This window comes from Capra hircus, chromosome 2, assembly GCF_001704415.2.
Source record: "Capra hircus breed San Clemente chromosome 2, ASM170441v1, whole genome shotgun sequence".
NCBI lineage: Eukaryota > Metazoa > Chordata > Mammalia > Artiodactyla > Bovidae > Capra > Capra hircus.
In genome coordinates this window covers 2,557,964-2,578,711 of record NC_030809.1, presented here as the reverse complement: position 1 = coordinate 2,578,711, position 20,748 = coordinate 2,557,964, and the positions used below count along the sequence as shown (strand labels likewise).

The following is a 20,748-nucleotide window of genomic DNA, read 5'->3' as shown; positions in this document are numbered from 1 at the left end:
TTTTCAGACTGGCTTCTTTTGCTTGCGGGTGGGGCAGGGGGTTTCAGGACCTCCCCGTTGGTACCAAAATCCACGAATGCTCAAGTCCCGTGTGTGAAAATGGTGTGCTATCGTTGGCCTTAGCATCTGCAGACGGCCCATCCCCAGATTCCACCAGCCGCATCTTCGGATGCAGGACCTGCAGGTGTGGAGGGCCTGCTGTGCGCAGTTAGGCTTCCTCTCGTCTTTTTGTGCCTTGGGAGCTGTTACTTGTCCTGTTTTCAGTCGCTCAGTTGCGTCCGACCCTTTGCGACCCCACAGACTGCAGCACGCCAGGCTTCCCTGTCCTTTACTGTCTCTTGGAGTTTGCTCAGACTCTTGTCCATTGAGTCAGTGATGCCATTTCTTATCTGGATACGCCACAGTTTATTGATTGGTTTATTGATTTATCATTGATTATTAGAGGACATCTTGATTGTTTCCATTTGTTGACAGTTGTGACTGCAGGTACCATACACATTTGTGTACAGGTGTTTGTGTGGGTGGAAGTTTCAGCTCGTCTGGGTAGATATATCTGGGAGTGCGCTTGTTGGATCATGCGGTTACACTTTTTGCTGTTGTTCAGTCGCTCGGTCGTGTCTGACCCTTTGCGACCCCGCGGGCTGCAGCACACCAGGCTTCCCTGTCCTTCACTGTCTCCCGGATTTTGCCCAGACCCATGTCCACTGGTTGGTCCCTGGTGGGATTTTAGCAGTCAGATCAGGGGCTTGCTTGTGGGTGGCTGTGTCTCTGTGTCTCAGCTCCTTGGAGTGTGTGTCTCTCTCCTCAGGTGTGAGTGTGGCCACTTGCATGGCCATCCTTCACGTGGGCAGCGCCCAGCAAGTGCGGACAGGCTCCACGAGCTCCAAAGAGGAAGACTACGAGAGTGACGCTGCCACGATCGTCCAGAAATGCGTAAGCCCTGCCGCTGGGGACGGGGAGCCCTGCGTATTCAGTCGAGGGAATATGGCGGCTTCTGCTTTGTTGCTCACTAGAGGGAAGGGGAAGGAGTGCTCTCCGTACCCCTCCGCCTTGAGTGGTCGGCCTGAGAGGAAGGCCCCTGCTTGTTTGTTTGGCAGTTGGTTAGCTGTGCAGGAAGCACTACGACTTTGTGGTGGCGGTGAACTGTGTGAGAGATGAGTCACTCAGTCAGCAAGTGTATAGAACGGCTTGCGGTACTGGGTCAGTGCACCTTCAGTGGAGGCAGATGTTAGTTAGACACAAGGGTTTCTGAAGAGGCAAGTGGATTGGATGGATAAGTGTGATAGAAAGTGATCGGACGTGGTCTCTGGGTATGTTGCTTTAGATGGGGTGGAGGGGACACGTTTGAGAAGGTGTTGTGAGCTGAATGAAAAGACAGAGTCAGCGTCATATGAGGATCAAGGAAATTGTGATGAACCGTGCCATTGGAAGTGGCTTGAGGGTACTGAAGTCTTTAAGCTAGGCTGTTTTGGGTAGGAGTTAGCGTTTATAATGAGCTGTGTCACCTTGCTCAGATCGCTGTGTGTGTTTACTTTTGGACAGCTTGAAATCTATGACATGATTGGACAGGCCATCAGCAGTTCCCGCCGGGCCGGTGGTGAGGTAAGACGTCTCTGCCTCTGCTTTCCCTGTAGTCTCTAAGAGGTGTAGCCTGTGGCCTCTCTGTCTGCATGTGTATATTTTGTGCCTTTTTCAACAGCACTATCAGAACTTCCAGTTGCTGGGTGCCTGGTGTTTGTTGAACAGCCTTTTCCTCATCCTGAACCTCAGCCCTACTGCCTTGGCTGACAAGGGGAAAGAGAAAGATCCACTGGCCGCTCTCCGAGTCAGAGACATCCTTTCTCGTACCAAAGAGGGCGTGGGCTCTCCGAAGCTGGGGCCCGGGAAAGGGTATGTGTCCATTTGATGCCGCTTGTGTTGCGCTCTCCTGCCGTTGTCTGTTGATGGGGAGCTGGTGTCACTCCTCTCATCTCCGTAGCAACAGGAAAGTTTGCCTCCGTCCAGTGGATGTGAACAACGAAGAGGACGACTGTAGTTCACTGTCTCTGTGGCGTAGCTGTGTGATGTTGGGTGAATCGCTCATTCTTTCCAGTCTTGTTTCCTTCTCTGTAAGAGGGAGAAAATACTTGTGTAATACACATTTCAGGACTTCCGTGAGGTTCCAGCTAGGGAAGAAAAGTGCTTCTCTTTTGTAAAATGGGCTCGTTTGACTTGGAGTTGGTTATGCACTTGCATGTTTAACCTTTAACGTGAGGATTCGGTCTGGCCTCATAGCTCGCTTACTGAAACATTTGCTGCTGTTTTGATGAAGTCTGGACAGAAACCCTTGCTTGCCAGGAAAAAGTTAGAGACATGATTTCTGTGTTGTTGAGGTTTCATTTTTGAAGCCCAGGCTTATTTCTGGATTTCATTTATTTTTTTCAGTGCTCTATCCAGGCATTGAGGTGCTACTCAAAGCAGTCTCCTTGACTTTATAGAATTTTGTTTTCTTTTTTTAAAAGTAGCATGGTTTATCTGAGGCTGCGCTGCGTCTCCGCTGCTGTGGTGTGCGGGCCTCTCGTTGCCGCGGCCTCTCTTGCTGCAGAGCACGGGCTCAGGAATTGTGGTGCGTGGGCTTAGTTGCCCGGCCTGTGGCGTCTGCCTGAGTCAGGGATCAAACCCGAGTCTCCTGTACTGGCAGGCAGGTTCCTTACCACTGAGCCGCCAGGGAGCCCTGGAGTTTACTTTTCAACTGGAGAGCAGTGAGCAATCAGTAGTTTTATAACAAACAGTCGGTTTATAATTGAACAGTAGGTTTATCACGGCATGAGTGCTGGGAAGAAAAGCCAGAACAAGGGGTCAGGAACCGGCAGGGCCTGTTGTTTTAGTTAGCATGGTCGGGAAAGGGCTCTGAAAGCAAGATGTAGATGTGAAGTGACAGATGAACCTCGAAAATATTTGAGGTAGAATTGTTCAGGCCTCAAGGTGGAAATATGGTTGGCATTTTGAAGGATCAGCAAGGTCAGAGTGTCTAGAGCAGAGAAATTGAGGAGGAGAGTGGTAGAAAATCCAGTCAGAGGTCACCAGGGCCAGATCACCTTGGGCCAGGTGTAAGCTGTAAGTATGAGAGGGTTTGCAAGAGCGGAGTGATAAGATCTGAGTTGTTACTGACTGAGAACCCAGCCCCCCGCAGAGAATAGACTGTATGTAGGGTTGTAAGGCAAGAGGGAGAGAGAACAGGTGGGAGGCTCACACCTCTGAGCAAGCGAGGAGGGGTTTGGAGTCTGGTGGTGCTGGGAAAGGCAGGGAGAATGAGTCATGTTGGAAAATGATAGGATTTGCTGGTGGCTTGCATGTTGAGTGTGAAAAATATATCAGAAGTTTTTGGCATGAGCATCTGGAATTGTGTAATTTACTGAGAGAGGGAACACCAGTTTAGGAATAGATTGAGTGACAGGAAGGGGAAGAAATGAAGAATTTCATCTGGGCCATGCTGCTTTTGAGAGAACCGGTAGGCTCTCTGTGAGATGCTGAGTAGGCACTTGGGTATGTGAGTCTCGAGTTCAAGGAGGAAGTCGAATTCTGGACCTTAGCAACTTATTCACTACCTTCTCTGTCCCAGGCTCTGTATGAGTTCTGGAATGCTGCAGTGGACAAACAAAATAGACGTTCTGAAGAGAGAAGAAGTCGATATTCATGCAAATACATGTCAGATTGTGTCTAGAGAGTATTATAATAAGGGCATTTGACCTGGCTAGAGAAATAAGGCAGGCTTCCCCGAGGAAGTGTACTGAGCTGGAATCTGAAACAGGCATTGAGATAGTAGGCAGTAGACACCAGGCAAAGTGGGGAGGTAAGCCTGTTCCAGAGAGAGCAGCGGCTTGTGATTTTTGAGTGTCTGTTGTTATACTTGGAATTGTGAAGGAAATAGAATGCCAACAGGTGTATCCTTGGAAGCTGAAGAAACGTATAAAAAGTAGTTGTAGTTTCCTGAGGTTTAAAAGGAATGTATATACATTGTGTAGGTAGCAAGTCATAAGAAAGCAAAAAAAAATCATCAAAAAATCATCGACCACTCAAATTGGTAAACATTCTTCCAGACATTTTTCTGTGCACATATGTTAAACAGATATCTTTAAGAAAATAGGATCACTGATGCTACATATTGTAGACATTTTCAGTGACACAGTTATAGATCTATGTTGTTAATGACTGATGGTATTCCGCTATATAAATATGCCATAGTTAACCGATTAACTTTTCAAACACTTATTTAGGTTGTGCCATATATCTTGTGTTGATAAAGTGTGCTTTAATAATCCTTCTGAAACAAATCTCTGTGCACTTGTTCAGTTATCCCCTTGGGGTCAGTTTCTAGAAGTTTGATTGTGCGGACAAAAGGCATTCTGATCTAGTAATGGCGCTCTGGCGTGCGCTCCCGGCTGTGTGTGTTACGCCGCTGCCCGCCGTCCTCTCTGCTAGTGGGTGGCTTGGTCTTCCTGTGCGCTGATCCCAGAGGGGAGAGCTGTCCCTGCAGGGCTCTCACTGCATTGCGTGGAGTCCTCCTGTGATCGTGGTCATTTTCGTCCTGCCCGTATCATTTGCTCCAGTTTCCCCTTTGGTGTTTATACTTTCTTCTTACTGATTTACGGGAGCTCTTTGTATATCAGATATACTAACCCTCTGTTGTGTGGTCATTTGAACAGAAAGAGAAAGTTCTACTCAGATTTAATGCAAAGCTTTGTTTTTATTCTCTTCTGTCCAGATATTTTGTAAAAGTTGCTAGTTTTTAGCCTTTTCTTCTCAAAAGAATGACTGTGAAAGACTCATTTCTGTGTTTAGTTTTGGCCGTACGGGCCCCCTAGCTGCGTGGGCCCCTCTCGCTGTGGCAGCCAGGGGCTTCTCGCGGGGCTGCGTCTCTTGCTGCAGGGCTTTGCCTCTACAGCACAGGCTCCCTAGTTGTGGCACGCATACTCAGTTGCCCCTTGGCATATGGGATCTTCCTGGACCAGGGATCTAACCCGTGTCCCCTACATTGGCAGGAGGATTCTTACCCACTGTGCCACCAGAGAAGTTCCCGAAAGAATGGCTTGTAAATGTCAGTGTTTTCACTTGACCCAGTAGCTTTGAATTGACAGTTTAGGTTCCAGAGTTTCTTCCAGTCCAGTTCTTAGCCTGAGGCCTGAGGCTCCCTAGGCAGTCTGTAGGTGGGCTTCAGGGAGAGTGAACTTCTGAAATTATATGTAGATTTTAAGTTTTTGCAATTTTTTTCACCCCCTGGGGAAAGGTCAGTAGATTTCTTAAAGGGCCTCACAATGGCAAAAATCCATGATTGTAATTTGTTGTCTGAAAGTTTGTGTTTCCCTTTTGCTTTGTGTAGGCATCAGGGCTTTGGGGTACTCTCAGTAATATTGGCAAACCATGCCGTCAAGCTGTTGACATCTCTTTTTCAAGACCTGCAAGTGGAGGCTCTGCACAAGGTGAGGGCTTGTCCTCAGAATCAGCATGGGGGCTGCTGGCTCCTCTTCTGGCTTATGTTCGCTTGAGCCATCAGATCAGGTGCTTACTTCCTGTTGAAACTTGACATTAACTCTCTCTTTACCTTCAGGGCTGGGAAGCGGATGGCCCCCCTGCAGTCCTGAGCATCATGGCCCAGAGTAGCTCCATGCAGAGGATTCAGCGGCTGATTGACGCTGTCCCACTGACGAGCCTGCTGCTGACACTGCTCTCAACTTCCTACAGGAAGGTGAGTGGGGTCACGCTGCTGAGAGCCTGTGAGGCCTTCTTAGATATTCTCCTTAAAACGAATGAGACGGACTGCGTGCCTTAGTCTTTGTAAATGCGTCATTTGTGGTAATGGTTTTGAAGATGAGAAAAGCTCCTAATGGTTCCAGAGATTTGAATTAGCTATTGATTATCAGGACTTCCTGGTGGCTCAGACGGTAAAGCGACTGTCTACAATGCGGGAGACCCCGGTTTGATCCCTGGGTTGGGAAGATCCCCTGGAGAAGGAAATGGCAGTCCACTCCAGTACTAGTGCCTGGAAAATCCCATGGTGGGCCCTGGGCAATTTGTGACAGTTGGCCTGCTGAAACAAAACAGAGGACACTGGAAAACTTCTTTTTAGTTCTTGTCCAGAATTAGGGTTTTGGAGTGTTTTTATAGCAGTGGTCCCCAGACTTTTTGTCACCAGGGACCTGTTTTGTGGAAGACAGTTTTTCCACAGATCAGGGATGGTGTTGAGGGTGGGGTGGGATGGTAGTTTGGGGGTGATTCAAGCGCGTTACACTTACTGTGCATTTTATTTCTATTATGTCACCTCCATCTCAGATCATCAGGCTTTTAGATCCTGGGGGTTGGAGACTCCTGTTTTAGGATAAAGCTATGAGAGTCCTGAAGGGAGCTATTAGGAGAAATAGTTCACTTGGATTTAGAAAGAAGAGACACAGAGAAGACTGTTCACGTGGTGACAGGGCCGAAGGAGGGTGGCTTCATTTTCGGGGTCACTGATTCCAGAATCCTCGCTGTTTTCCCAGGCATGTGTCCTGCAGCGCCAGAGGAAGGGCTCCATGAGCAGCGATGCCAGTGCCTCCACTGACTCAAACACCTACTACGAGGACGACTTCAGCAGCACGGAGGAGGACAGCAGCCAAGGTAGGCACCCCCGCCCTCTCCCGGGGCCCAGAGCGGAGCAGGCCGCACCCCTGGGCTTCCGCTCACCGCCTTCTCTCACCGGCCCAGCCTGGATCTTGCCCGCATGCGCCCTTAAAGGTGACCTGGTCCTCAAGAGTGAGTGGAGGTTGAAGACTGAGTGAGTGGAGCCACCGTCAGCAGAGCTCCGATTGCTCTGGTTTCTCTTCCTCCACAGTCAGGACACTTCTCACTTGTTTTTGTCTCTTTCTACGCTGACTCATGTGGTGAACTCCCTCCTGCTTGCTGGTTCCTAGTAACAGGCTATTAGTACTAGTAATTAGACCAGGTTGCTAGTAACATTCCTTCCTGCCTTGGTGTGGAGAGAGAGTAAATAAAATAAGCATGTCAGATTCTCTCTATCCAGGTTTGTGGGAACAACGCATGTAGTGTTGCAAAAAAGTGCGATTCGTATCTGGGGGCTTACAGTTGATGACAAGTAAAAGTTTGCGCTTGAGAACTTTTGGCTTGTTGCCAGTAAAATAAAGTGAGGTGATTTCTGTTCCTTCCTGGGGTTCTTCTAAAGCAATGTTGGTCCTGTTGAGGTATAACTTATACAGAGTAAAGCACTTCATACACTTGCTGTATACATTTGTATGAGTTTTGACAACTTTATGCCACTATGTATCTTCCACCATAATTTAGATACCTTGTATTCTTTTTGACTCAGGCACTTTTACCAGGCAGGTGTACTGAAACAATTTTAAAAGTGGGTAACTTTTGTTACTTTGTTAACTTTTCTCTTTCCCTGTTAGATGATGACAGTGAACCTATCTTGGGGCAATGGTTTGAAGAGACCATCTCCCCCAGTAAAGAGAAGGTGGCTCCTCCGCCTCCTCCCCCGTCCCCTCCCCTGGAGAGCTCGCCTCGTGTCAAGAGCCCCAGTAAGCAGGCTCCTGGGGAGAAGGGCAACATCTTGGCCAGTCGCAAAGATCCTGAGTTGGTAAGAGTGGATTTCTGAGTGGGGAAGGAGAAATGGGGAGAAGGCGTGTGAAAAGCAGATCATTGGAATAAAACAGTCTTGTATGTTGAATCATTAATTTTCTAAAATTAATTTATTTTAATTGCAGGATAATTGCTTTACAATAATGTGATAGTTTTTGCCATTCATCGCCATGGATCATTAATGTTTAAAGACGTTTTTACTTAGGGCTTAAGTATATTGATTGTGTTTCATTAAATAACTCTTGTACTCCTGATGGTGTTTCTCTGATTGAGGGTTAGTAACATAGGGTTTAGGGTTATATAGAAGTGAATTGAGTCCTACTTCTACTGCGTTTACTGACTTTATGACTTCAGGCAAGAACCTGAATTTCTCTGAGCCTGTTCTGTCTCCTGTTGTGTGGGAGTGACTGTGCCTCCTGAGAGTGTTGTGAGGAATTAATGGGCCTGTGGCCACGTCCAGTATGTCATAATTGATCGCTAACTGTCTGTGCCGCCAGTGTGTGTGGGTGGCCCACTGTCACTCCCTCTTCTGAAGCCCTATCGGTAAACAGGTCAGATACGACCTTGGCTTTTACACAGCTTAGTGTAGTCAAGGTTATGGGTTTAAAACATTTACATAATAATTCAGCTTGATTCAGTTCACTCTAGTTAAATTATTACTGTTCTTTTGGTCACTGCTGTGCTGCTTACGGTATCTTAGTTCCCCAACCAGGGATAGAACCCAGGCCCTTGGCAGTGAAAGTGCACAGTCCTCACCACTGGACCGTCAGGGAATCCCCCAATTTAATTTTAATAGAGAAGTGAAGAGCTGGGCATTCCAACTGTGTATAGTGACAATACAGGCTTCAGAACTGAATGTGTCAGTCATATCCTAGGGCCGGACAAAGGTAGGAACCTAGAGGAATGGGAGAGGTGAGCCCGGCAACTTGCAGATCCTCTGTCTTCGTGCAGTACTCTGTGAAGTCTGTTGTGTTAAATTGACACACCATTGTCTGTAATTGGTACAATCACATGAGAAAGGCTGCCGCAATTAAACTTAGTCACATTGTCAGTGATTGAGAGCCTGAGTCTGCGAGTCACCGTGTTCACCGCGTGAGGTCTGCGGGCGCGTTTCATTTGTGTTTGGGGTCTGTGGGAGCTCTGGGCTCATGAACCTGGTGTGACCTTTATGTGTTCTTTCCAGTTCTTAGGCCTGGCTTCCAACATTTTGAACTTCATCACCTCTTCCATGCTGAACTCCCGGAACAATTTTATCCGAAACTATCTGAGCGTATCTCTTTCAGAGCACCATATGGCCACCTTGGCCAGTATCATTAAGGAGGTGGACAAGGATGGGCTCAAGGGTCAGTAGACAGGAAATGCGCCAGGCGGGCATTTTCCAGCAGCGTTTGGCTGCTGGCAGGGTGGTGCACCGCATCAAGTAGGTGCTTGAGTAATTAGTTTTCCCGTGTCTTCAAGGTGCATCAGATGAAGAGTTTGCGGCCGCCCTCTATCACTTCAACCACTCCCTGGTGACTTCGGACCTTCAGTCGCCTCACCTGCAGGTGTGTGTGCGCTGCGACGGGGCGGGCCAAGAGCTCTCTGCATCTGCGCTCTGTGGGCTGCACTTACCTCTGTAGCTCGGGAACAGTTTGTCTTGGGATCCCCTCCCTGGAAAGAGTGTTGAGAGACTACTCTAGGATGTCCCTCTGCCTTAATTAAGATTTCAAGAATATGTGTCCTTTATCCCCAACTCACTCAGTAAGTTTAAAGAAAAGGAAGAGCTACAAAACCCACTCCTGATAACTGTCCTAGTATAAAAGTAAATAGACAAGGGGACGTTTTATTAAAAAATAATAAATGGCCAACAATGTAGGAAATGTTAAGCACCATTAGTAATCTGAGAAATATACATTAAAACGCTTGTCTTAAAAGAATCAGTCAGATTACAGGAGGTGGGTGTTCTTTTGGTTCTTAGGCCTGGCGTCCAACATGTTGAACTTTTATCACCTCTTCCCTGCTGAACTGTTGGCACAGTTTTGTCTGAAACTATCCAAGTGTATCCCTTTCAGAGCACGGTATGGCCGTGTTGGCCAGTATCATCCAGGAGGTGAACAAGGATGGACTCAAGGTCCATGATATGCTCCCATAGACAACCCGCCACCAAAATCAAGTCTAGGATCTTGATTGTGGACTTCTAAAACCTGTAGCTTTCTTTCCTCGCTGAAGTAGCTGATACCTGGAATCCTGAATCTTAAATTCCTCACTTCATTAATTTCATAGATGTATTTGCTTTGGCATTTAAGGAATATTTTAAAATTTAAAGTTATTTGATTGCTTTTAGCAATGACATCACATTCTGTGCAGTTTTGAGGCATTTTTCACTTAACATTATTTAGTACTTTATTATCAGAATTTGTCTACGCGTTTGCACGTTGCTATAGTTTTTGTTTTGACTGCTGTATGTATTTCATTGTGTTTGTGACTGTACCAGTTTGTTCGTGTCCCTTCTGCTCCAACTGATGAACATTTGGGTTGTGTCAGATATCATTGTTATTCCGGGTGTTGTATGATTTTATTTTTAAAAAGGTTAATTACTTTGGCTGCACTGCCTCTTGCTGAGTGGGGGCTGCTCTGGTTGCCGTGCGGACGCTGCTCGTCGCGACTGCTTCTCCTGTGGTGGAGCAGGCGCTCCCGGCGTGCGGGCTTAGTTGCTCTGCAGCACGTGGGATCTTCCTGGACCAGGGTTCGAACCCATGTCCCCTGCACTGGCAGGAGGATTCTTAACCACTGGGCCCCCAGGGTGTCCTGCTGCGCTCTTTCTTGTGCATACCCCCTGTATGTCCCCTGTTGCAAGTGAGTCTCTTGGGAATATAAATTGAAGTAGGATTGACAGGTTGTAGAGTCCGTGGCCTTAAGCAGATAACGCCAAGGTGCCCTCTGTTGTAGCACCAAGGTTTTCCCTCACTAGCAGTGTGCCAGGGGTATGGGGACTCACATTCTCTCCCAAGATTTGACAGTGTCATATCCTGATAACAACTTGATTAACATAATTAGAGCTAGTGTTTCTCAGTCTTTAGTGTGCATAAGGGTTCCTGGGGATTTTGTTAAAAATTCAGATTCTCAGTTACCACCCTATATTCGCCCCCAACTCTCCCCAACTAACCCCAGTAGAATTTAATTTGGGAGATCTCCAATAATTAGCTCTAAGGTTGTTAATGAAAATATTTTTGTTACTCTTAAGATTATTTCAGTGGTTTCTCAGAATTAAAACACAATTCAAGGACTTGTACTTGCCCCCAAAGGGGCAAAATCCAGGAACTTATTTCATGAAGTTAAAAAATTGATTCTCACAGGGAACTGGTCCCGTGGCTAGGGTTCCGCGCTTGCCCTGCAGGGGGCATGGGTTCCCTGATCAGGGAACTAAGTTGCAGCATGGTGCAGCCAAAAAAAAAAAAAATTCTCACAGTCCCAAGCTATCTGACAAATCCTGAGGCATTTCTTTTGTTGTTTAAAAAGATAATTATAAAACCTATTTATGCTTACCTACTGGTACATGGGGAAACATTTTTTAGCAGGAAAGAGACTATATCAATAAATAGAGTAGAAAAGCTATTGACCTGTTTAAGGTGAAGAGCAGAAGATGCTTCGGTTATGATATTGCCTGCAGTAACTTCTCAGAGTGAAGGGTCAGTGTTTCCTGCCAAAATTACCAGCTCCTCGCCCAGGTCTGACTTTATCAAGAGAGGTTCCAAAGGTGATAGATTTGTACTTTTCTTGGCTGAACTTTTATGTCCAAATAATGGGGAAGGAATATTTTTCTTTAGAGAATAGGGATTCTTAAGAATCCTGTGATGATCCTGCTCTCTTAGCATTTTAAAAATAATTACAGACATTGTGTGGATGTGCAGCTGGGCTGCCCATAGCTGCTGACACTGCAGAGGAAGCCCTCAGATCTCCATTTTTCATTCCATCTCCAGGCATGGAACTGTAAACTGTTTCCCATATTTCACTGCTTTGAAGGATAGTCATTGTAACCTGTCTGCTGTTGAGTCCCCTTACCTTGGATATTATTTCTTTGGAATAATGTACAAAGTTGTCTTACCCAAGATGCCTGATTTAAGTTGCCAGATACACAGTGTCTTAATAAAATGTTTTGTTACTGTTAATGTTTAATACTATATTTAATATTGCATGTAAAATTATCGTAACTGAACAATACTGTTACTATGGTGATCTAGGTTCATTTCATGTTTCAGGTACTGTTACAGGAACTGAAGAAATAAAGATGACTTGAGTTAGTGTGGCTTCATGAGAAAGGGAGACAGGGAGGATGAAGGACCTAGCGTAGAGATCATGGGAAATTGTTTGAATGAGGTGAGAGATAAGGAGAGCTTAAGAATCTAAGGTACTGCCAAATTTAAAACCCTTGAAACCCAAATGAGACCAGCAGGATGCTCTTGTCTTAATAGAAATTGGGAAATCAGGAAAGAGAGTTGGTTTTGGGGTAAAAGGAGTGATACTGAGAACTCGGGCACGCTCTTCCAGGTTTAAGCCGACTCAGATGGTACTTACTCACGTGCCACTTGCTTTTTCAGGCTCCCTCTGTTACACATTTTGTTATTGAGGTACAGTTGATTTACAGCATTGTGTTAATTGCTGCTATATAGCAGAGTGATTCAGTTATGCGTATGCGTCTTTTGTAGTGTGTCCTTTTCCGTTACAGTTTATCACAGGATATTGAGTGTAGTCTCCTGTTCTGTGCAGCAGGGCCTTGTCTGCCGTCCTCTGTGAAGGCTTGCGTCCGCTAGCCCCAGCCCCCACCCCACCCCCCTCCAGCCCTCTCCACTTTGGCAGCCCCCAGTCTGTCTGCTGCGTCGGTGATTCTGTGTCTGCTTCACAGACAGGTTCGTTTTTGTCAGGTTTAGGTTCTCCGTGAAAGCGGTGTCGTCGGGCGTTTGCCGCTCTCTTTCTGGCCTCACTGGGCGGGGTGCTCTCTGGTTGCGGCCCTGTCGTCGCCGCAGGCGGCGCTGCTCCATTCCTGCTCGCGGCTGAGCGTGTGCACTGCTCTCGTTTCGCTGTCAGCCGACAGGCGTTGACATTGCTCCATGTCTCGGCTGTTGTGAGTGCTGCTGGGACCCTAGGGCTGTGTGCGTCTGTTTGGACCGTGTTTTGTCTGAATATGTGCGCAGGAGTGGGGCTGTTGGGTCATAGTTGTGCTTTTAGTTTCCTGGGAACCTCCATAGTGTTTCCCACAGTGACGACACCAACTCACATGCTCGTGGTCACTTTGTCACAATTACTCAGAACAATCCTTTGGGTTCTTTAGGTACAGGAGGGATGATTTGCCATTTTCTGTTTTTAAAAATGAGTCAGTGTCAGCCCTCCAAAATGACTTTTAGGTCCTTGCAGTAGGCGAGCCTTGGAGTTGTTTGCAGTCAAGAAAATGGAATAGCTGAAGGTGAAGCTCTCCTTTATCGAAGGAGTAAGCTGAAGACAGTTAGAAGAGGCATCGTCTATGTGATTGTATTTTTCCCTTTGTCGGTATGTTAGATTCTGTAGCCCTTTCAATCAAATGAGAAAAGCTGTATTATCAGTATTTTAAATATGAATAAATAGTCACCATTACTGCTTTTGAAAAAAAAAAACACCACCAGTTTAAATAGTGAAATTTTGAGGTGCCAGAGGGATGAAGATGTCTTAGAAAATAGTTGGAAATGTGAGTCTGAAATTTAGGAGTTAAAAAATGAAGACTGATACTACAGCTTTGGGGATTGCCCACTGGGAGGCCATTGTTGAAGTGATGAGAAACAGGGAGATGGGTCGGGGCCAGCAGGAGAAGGGAGGCCGAGGCTCACCTCAGGGGTGCCGGCACGGGGAGCGGCGGGGAAGGGTGCTTGGAGGGTGTCCGGATGCTTTGGGCCGGGGTCCGCTCCGTTGTGACTCAGACTTGCTCCTTAGGAAGTCGTCAGTGTGAGGGGTGGGGAAAGCCGGTTCCTGAGGAGTGTTGGCTTGCTTGTTACAGCTCTGAGCCCTAACCCATCTGGCACGAGGCAGACAAGCTCACTTAGAGGTGGTGAACAGCAGAGAGCAGACGGCAGCCACGTCCTCTCGCTGAGTTCCTGGTTTCAGTGCTGCCATGCTTGCTTTTGTTGCCGTCCACACAGAGGCATAGCTTTACAGTTGTTACGAGAACATTGCTGTGTCCCTTGGTTTCTGCGTTTTCAAGCTTGACGATTCTGTGTCTGTGTGTGAGACGCAGCTTGTGTAGAGTATGTTTTCATGCTTGCTCGGTCTTTGTGGTTGCCACCGCTGTGGCTGCGTGTGTCTTGGTTTTATTTTTTGTTACCAGTAGTGCTCCAGTTAAGACTTCTGCAGTAGATCAGACATGTTTATTTGTGTTTTGAATTGTTTTCTTGAGTCAGGAACAGAAAAGTTAGTCATCATGTCTTTGCTGAGCGTGATGGTTAAGAATGTGGGTTTTAGAGAGAAGCCTGGCTTGTCACTTGGCGATCTTGTGGCTTTGGTCCTGCTCCTAAGCCACCCTGAGCCCTGGCCCTCATCAGTGCAGCGGAGCACACCCCGTCTGCCGTTTCCCCCTGGGCGTTCAGTGTCACAGTCTCCATACAGCACTTGCCCCGCGTGACCCGCCAATACATGGGAGCTATGCGCGATATCCATGCCTTTTTGAATATTTTCGAGGAATAGGGTCCTCTTGGATGTTTTTTTATAAGAGTATAATTTAGTTTGGCAGACTTCAAAATTTATCCTGTGTCCTGAGGCAGCCATGACTTGTGTTTTCGAAAGCCAGATGAGAAAGCAGGCATTTGTCTGGTTTTCCGTTGGCATCCTGCTCAGTCTGTGTGTGTGTCTGAGGAGATAAATTGCAGCTTAGAGGACTGAGCTGAAAGTAGAGCTCATCTGGAAGCCACGCTACAACTGGAGGCAGAGACTGCGGCGCGATTAATTCTGGGTGCCGCGACATCGCTGAGGCGAGATTTCTCTGCTAATGCTATTAATGCAGGTTGCTGGCCCTCTTAAGTTGTTGGAGCTCCCCCTTTGGAGTGTTATTTGTGGTACGTAACTGACTTGAAAGAAAAACTGTTAGCTCTTACAGCTGAAGTTTGAAGTTTTCTTTCAAAGACACGGTGTCCATTGGAACTGACCCTGACTCTGCTGTCTGCACGTGCGCCTGCTTTTTGGGGGCAAGGACTCTTTGTCAGTGTTAAAAAGCAGCCTCCTTCCCTGCCTGTTTCCCTAATGGCCTCTTATGTGTCTTTCATGTTAGAACACACTGTTGCAGCAGCTGGGAGTTGCTCCTTTCTCTGAGGGCCCGTGGCCCTTGTATATTCACCCTCAGAGCCTCTCTGTGCTTTCACGCCTCCTGCTCATCTGGCAACATAAAGCCAGCGCTCAAGGTGACCCTGACGTCCCTGAATGCCTCAAAGTTTGGGACAGGTAAGATAATTCCAACAGAAGCCCGACGGAGAAGGCTGCTATTTAAAATTTGTTTGACTGATTTGTAGTTCATCTGTGGCCCTGAAATGGTACTCTGATGATAGGCTTAAAGTGGCAAGGGTGGGAGTATGTTTCTGATGGGGGGATTTGGGAGGAGCTGGCGGGCTGTTTAAAAAACAGATATACATAAACTAGGATCTGGAAACAGAATCTTCCCTTTAGCACATGGAGGATTTGATTCCAATTATGAGAGAGAACCTGAATCCGGAACATAAACCAATTTTATCCTGACCTGGTTTTTTTTGAAAAAGAACAGGGAAGCCAATTCTGTCTTTGGTTATTTTGCTTTTGACACAAAACCACTTAGAGTGACTTGCAGTCTTTTTTGGACAACTTTTAAAGAATATTTTTACTTGGGGGAAGCTCAGATTAATCATCTAAATCCTCTTTAGATGGACCTATATTTGCCATTTTTGTTTACATGGTTGGGAGTCTTCAAAGCAGTTAGTTTTCCTAAAAGGCTTTGTTTTCCTCTTTCCCAGTCCATGATCAAATAGCTCTACTGCTGGATTTGAGAAATCATAAACCCCCGTGAATGCCAGACGTGCACGATACGAATCATGCAGAAAGGCTAGAAGGTGGAGGGTAGGGGAGTGGTGAGGGAAACCCTTATTAGAATACATGCCTCTCTCCTGAGGGCCAAAGGCAGAGGAAAGAGCTGTGGCATTCTTTCCTCGTTTGCATGAAAGGTTTTCTCACAAGTTCTCTAAATAGTGTAAATTTTGTGCTGCTTTTTAACGCATTGAGCTATTTTCACCTGTTACCATGTTGTGATTTTTAACCTGTAGTATGAATTCTCAAATAGAGAATTGATCTGTAGAATCAGTTCATAGAGAGAAGGGTAGTTGAATTGTTTCTGTCTACCCAGATTTATTAAAGAAAAAAAAAAGCCACCTTTTGGAGAGCTTGTAGTTCTTTTTCATTGTCAGAAATGGCAGCGTGGGAGTTAACACTGCTGTGGCCACAGTTAATGTTGTTGAAGGGTTGTTGAAAATGCTTTTGTGGCCAAATCTAGTTTTTTGGTAGCCAAGATTTAATTTTTATCTTCTCATTACATGTAGCTTCTTGCCTCCCTTAATTTGTTCTCTTCATGTGCCTTTTCTGGCACTGGACACTGTAACTCTTGGGGGATGTCCTGACTTTTCCCACCAGACATGTTCTCCTCTCCTCTGTGGTAGGTTTTTGTCGACCATGAAGCAGAATGCTCTGCAGGGGGCGGTGCCCGCTGAGACGGAGGATCTGAACGTGGAGCACTTGCAGCTGCTGCTCCTCATCTTCCACAGCTTCTCTGAGAAAGGCCGGCGGGACATCCTGATGCTGTTTGTGCAGATCATCCAGGAGCTCAGTGCCAGCATGGATGCCCAGATGCGCTCTGTGCCTCTCACCCTGGCTCGCCTGCTTTTGATCTTTGATTATCTGCTTCATCAGTACTCCAAAGCCCCCGTGTATCTATTTGAGCAGGTACAGAGGAACATGTTCTTTTTGCTTTACAGCTGTTCCCGAGGTCTTTGTTATTCTCAAATTATCATGTCCCAAACCAAAGTGACCTGTTCACTTGAGGTTTCAGGTGTCCACTGTGGTGTGTTTAAGTACCCTGAGGAAGACCCCTGGGACTTTGTCTCTGTGCCCACACTTTATGTTTAGCCAGAAGCGATACATATGAATTTATTTCATTTGATGTGTTTGTTGAAATTGGATCATAGGTTCTGTTCACAGGTGTCCTTCTTTGAACTGCCCCGCTTTATGTGTATTGAGCACAGCGCTGTGAGTGTCAGGCCTCAGTTAGTTCACTAGTGGTTGAATGATGGTCGAGCAGTACATTTTATGGATTAGTAAATTGCTTTGTTCCAGGGAACCAAAATGAGAGTGGGAGGGCCGTTTAAGGATTATTGCGGTCAGTGTTTCTGACAGTGCTGCATTACACACTGTTGCCTTCATACTCTGGCAAAAAGATGCTTCCCAGAAGAAGTCACAGAAAAATCTAAAATTTTCTTTTGGTTAAGTTTCCCAGACTTTGCTGTGTCAGTCTGATATCATGCCTGGAGTGAGAAGCAGAATGATGACTGTGTCTCTTTCTTAATTTGAATCTTTGTGTTTTAAAAGGTGCAGCATAACCTGCTTAGTCCTCCTTTTGGGTGGGCAAGTGGATCCCAGGACAGCAGCAGCCGTCGGACGACCACCCCTCTCTATCATGGGTTCAAAGAAGTAGAAGAAAACTGGTCTAAGCATTTTTCATCAGGTCAGAGAGAGGACTGTCGATAAGAAACTTCCTGATTCTCATGGGAGGGGCTGAATTTGGAGCTTGGGGCATCCTTGAGAACCTTTGGTCATTGGTGTAGTCTCAGATACCTATGGATTCAAAACTCTTGGCGGAAACAGACCCTCACATATCCCACGTTTATTTAAAAGCAAAAAGAACGTCTGAGATGTGAGAAGCTGGAACCCTCTGGTCCTAGGGTGCAGCATGTGTGCTCTTGCCACTCCGGGCGATGGAGTGTAACTCTCCCTCAGGGGCATCGCCTCACCGAGAGGCTGGCTTCTTTGGGCCTGGTCTGCAGACAGTGGGAGCTGCGGTCTCTCCCCAGGGTTTCGCACACGGCAGTGGCCCGTGCTTTTGATAAAGCTCCTCTTGTGTGCATTGCACGTGTTTGCTTTCATCTGAGGATTGTTAAATATAAAGTGTATTTAGTGGACATGCTTATCAAGCCCTAACGTGAATTCATTATCACTGGGATCTCTTAGTGGTTGGTCCCTTTGGCAGGGGGAGGCAGCATTGAAGGCTACCAGTCTCATGATACAGTTTTGCCGATTCATGTGGTGATCATAGAATAGAAGTTAACTCCTGGAACAGAAGTTGTCAGCTGGGGGTGATTGTACTCCCCCCCCACAGGGGCCCCGGGGCTGTGTCCAGAGACATATTTGGTTGTCACAGCTGGGAGGCCGCTGCTGGCCATCGGGGGATGGGAGCAGGATGGTGCTCAGCATCTGTTGTGCAGAGGGTAGTTCCCCTCAGCAGAGAGTCATCTGGCCCAGAGTGTCAGTGGGTCATGCCAAGCTTGGGAAACCCTGGTCCAAAGTGTCTTCTTACGTTTCATACTTGTTTGACTTAAAAGTGGAACCGTTCTTTCAATAAGCACATTGCTTTTCAGATGCTGTCCCGCAACCCAGATTCTACTGTGTCCTGTCCCCAGAAGCCTCAGAGGATGATTTGAACCGACTTGATTCCGTGGTACCCGGAATTTAAAAATCCCATTTTGCATGTGGGTTAGGTGGTGTCCACCAAAATCAGGCTATTAGGAGGAAAGGGAATGATGTAACTTTCTGTAAGGAGTGAATTTAGTCTGTACTAGGATTTGAGCTTTTTCTAAAAGGAAAATGTTGTTTTGAGATTTATTTGCTGGGCTCCAATTTGGCAGTAGGGGATGTCCTTCCTGGCAGTTGACACCTCTGACAGATTATTTCTAAAGACTGTCTGTGTTAGCCTTTTCACAGGCAGCTATTTTAACGGACAGAACAGTAGTTTCACTCCAGTGCCTGCACTTGTGTGCTCGCAGTATGATCCGTAAGCTGGGCTGGTCCGTGAGGGGGACTCTTGCTGCAGTGAGGCATTAGTGACTATTGGGAGTGAGCTGCTCGCCAGTCCTGAGGCTAAGTGGTAGAGTATGGGTAGTAGGAAAAAATTTCACAAAGTAAGAGAAAACGATTGACTGTCTTTCTTGATATTAGGCCTGCGATGTCCTCTTCTCCAAGCTCGTCAAGTATGATGAGCTGTACGCTGCACTGACGTCCCTGCTGGCAGCTGGGTCCCAGCTTGACACAGTCAGGAGGAAGGAAAGCAAGACTGTGACAGCCCTGGTGAGGCCATGGCAGCCTGGGCTAAGGAAGACCTGGGCGCGCGTCTGATTACTGGGGAGCAGTCTGCCAGGAATGTCCTCCTGGGATCTTGGCAGCTGCTTTTGCTCTTCTTTTTGGTTAACATTGAGAGGAATGTGGCTTTGAGAGGAAGGGTCACCTCAGTTCTTATCTCCTGAGTGCTGGTTGATGTATGATGTTGGAAGCCACACACTTGAGCTTTTTTTGTGGCCCCATGAGTGTGTCTCGTACCTGTAGAGTTCATAACGGCAGTTAAGGCCACAGAAGGGGCCTGCTGAAGGCAGTGTCTTGCTCTCTTTCAGTCACTTGGTAAATTACTGGGGAGCCAGGGACTCAGAACTGCTTTCTTAGCCTGTGAAATGTACAGAATGTGGGACAGATTTTATATGTATGTAAAAGGTGTCTTTTACCATTTTTTGCTTTGGGTGTATTCTCTAGGAAGACCCGGTGAGCTGACTTAAGAGCCAAATCTCAGTTGAAAATTGGGACCGCACCCTGTTCTGCTTTAAACATTACATTGATATTTGGATCAGTTTTTATTGTTAGGGAGATCTTGAAAGTGAAAGAGTGAAGTCGCTTAGTCGTTTCCGCATCTTTGCAACCCCATGGACTGTAGCCTACCAGGCTCCTCCGTCCATGGGATCTCCATGGGAGCTCTTGAGGCAGTACCAAAAACTCCTGCCTCTGAGATTGCTGTTTTTGCTTCTTGTAGGAAGCCTGTGCCCTTCAATATTACTTCTTGATACTGTGGAGGATCCTGGGCATTTTGCCACCATCGAAAACTTACATGAACCAGTTGGCCATGAACTCGCCAGAGATGAGTGAGTGTGACATCCTGCACACCCTGCGGTGGTCGTCCCGCCTCCGGATCAGCTCCTATGGCAACTGGATAAAGGTACTGCTGAGCCCGCTGCTGTGGGGTAGTAGTCAGCAGGCTCTGATGCGGGAAACTTAAGTGTAAGGCTGAGGGGGAAGCCTTAGACCCTGCCTGTTTTGCTCTCCTGAACACTTTTTTCTTGCTGTAAATAGGACCACCTTATCAAACAGGGAATGAAGGCTGAACATGCTGGTCCTCTCCTAGAACTGGCGTCCAGCAAGTGCAGCTCCGTGAAATACGACGTTGCCATCGTAGAGGAGTACTTTGCCCGACAGGTGTGTGAGCTTGGGGTCCGTACTGGCAGAGCTTGGCTTACACTGTGGGTTGTTTTTTTTTTTTTTTTGCCACAACTAACTAAGATCTTGGGTCTCTTTTAAAGATCTCGTCCTTCTGTAGCATCGACTGTACCACCATCTTGCAGCTGCATGAAATTCCCAGCCTGCAGTCCATCTACACCCTGGACGCTGCTGTCTCCAAGGTCCAGGTCTCTCTGGACGAGCACTTCTCTAAGGTGGCCGCCGAGACCGACCCGCAGAAGTCCTCTGAGGTCACCAAGAACCTGCTGCCCGCCACGCTGCAGCTCATTGACACCTACGCCTCTTTCACCAGGTGGGGCGGGCCGCCTGCCCAGAGATGTCAGAGATGGGGAATGTAAATGCTTGGGTGGTTTACTTTCCTATGTAAATATTTTCTAGCATTTTTCTTGTAGGGTGCAAAGAGAGGTAATGCAGTTTTTCCAAACACTATCTTTCCTGTTATTCACTGAGGTGAAGCTCTTTAAGCCTCATGAGACATAGGCAGAGAAGACGTTTCTCACTCATTCATCTGTCTGGCTGGGTCGGGCCTCATTTGCAGCCCTCGGGGCCGTCCTCGTGTCCCGGGGCTCC

General features: G+C 47.0%; 1 protein-coding gene across 1 annotated transcript in view; it reads left to right on the top strand.

Moving 5' to 3' along the window:
- Positions 1-20,748, top strand: part of UBR4 (ubiquitin protein ligase E3 component n-recognin 4) — a 131,434-nt gene that overhangs the window by 13,974 nt on the left and 96,712 nt on the right. The window contains 17 exon segments of the mRNA XM_018054764.1: positions 809-933; positions 1,543-1,602; positions 1,700-1,890; positions 5,360-5,459; positions 5,588-5,725; positions 6,516-6,633; positions 7,425-7,612; positions 8,798-8,957; positions 9,073-9,158; positions 14,882-15,051; positions 16,290-16,572; positions 17,215-17,350; positions 18,261-18,340; positions 18,838-18,966; positions 19,697-19,879; positions 20,014-20,136; positions 20,241-20,470. Coding sequence (XP_017910253.1) covers positions 809-933; positions 1,543-1,602; positions 1,700-1,890; positions 5,360-5,459; positions 5,588-5,725; positions 6,516-6,633; positions 7,425-7,612; positions 8,798-8,957; positions 9,073-9,158; positions 14,882-15,051; positions 16,290-16,572; positions 17,215-17,350; positions 18,261-18,340; positions 18,838-18,966; positions 19,697-19,879; positions 20,014-20,136; positions 20,241-20,470 — 2,500 coding nt within the window.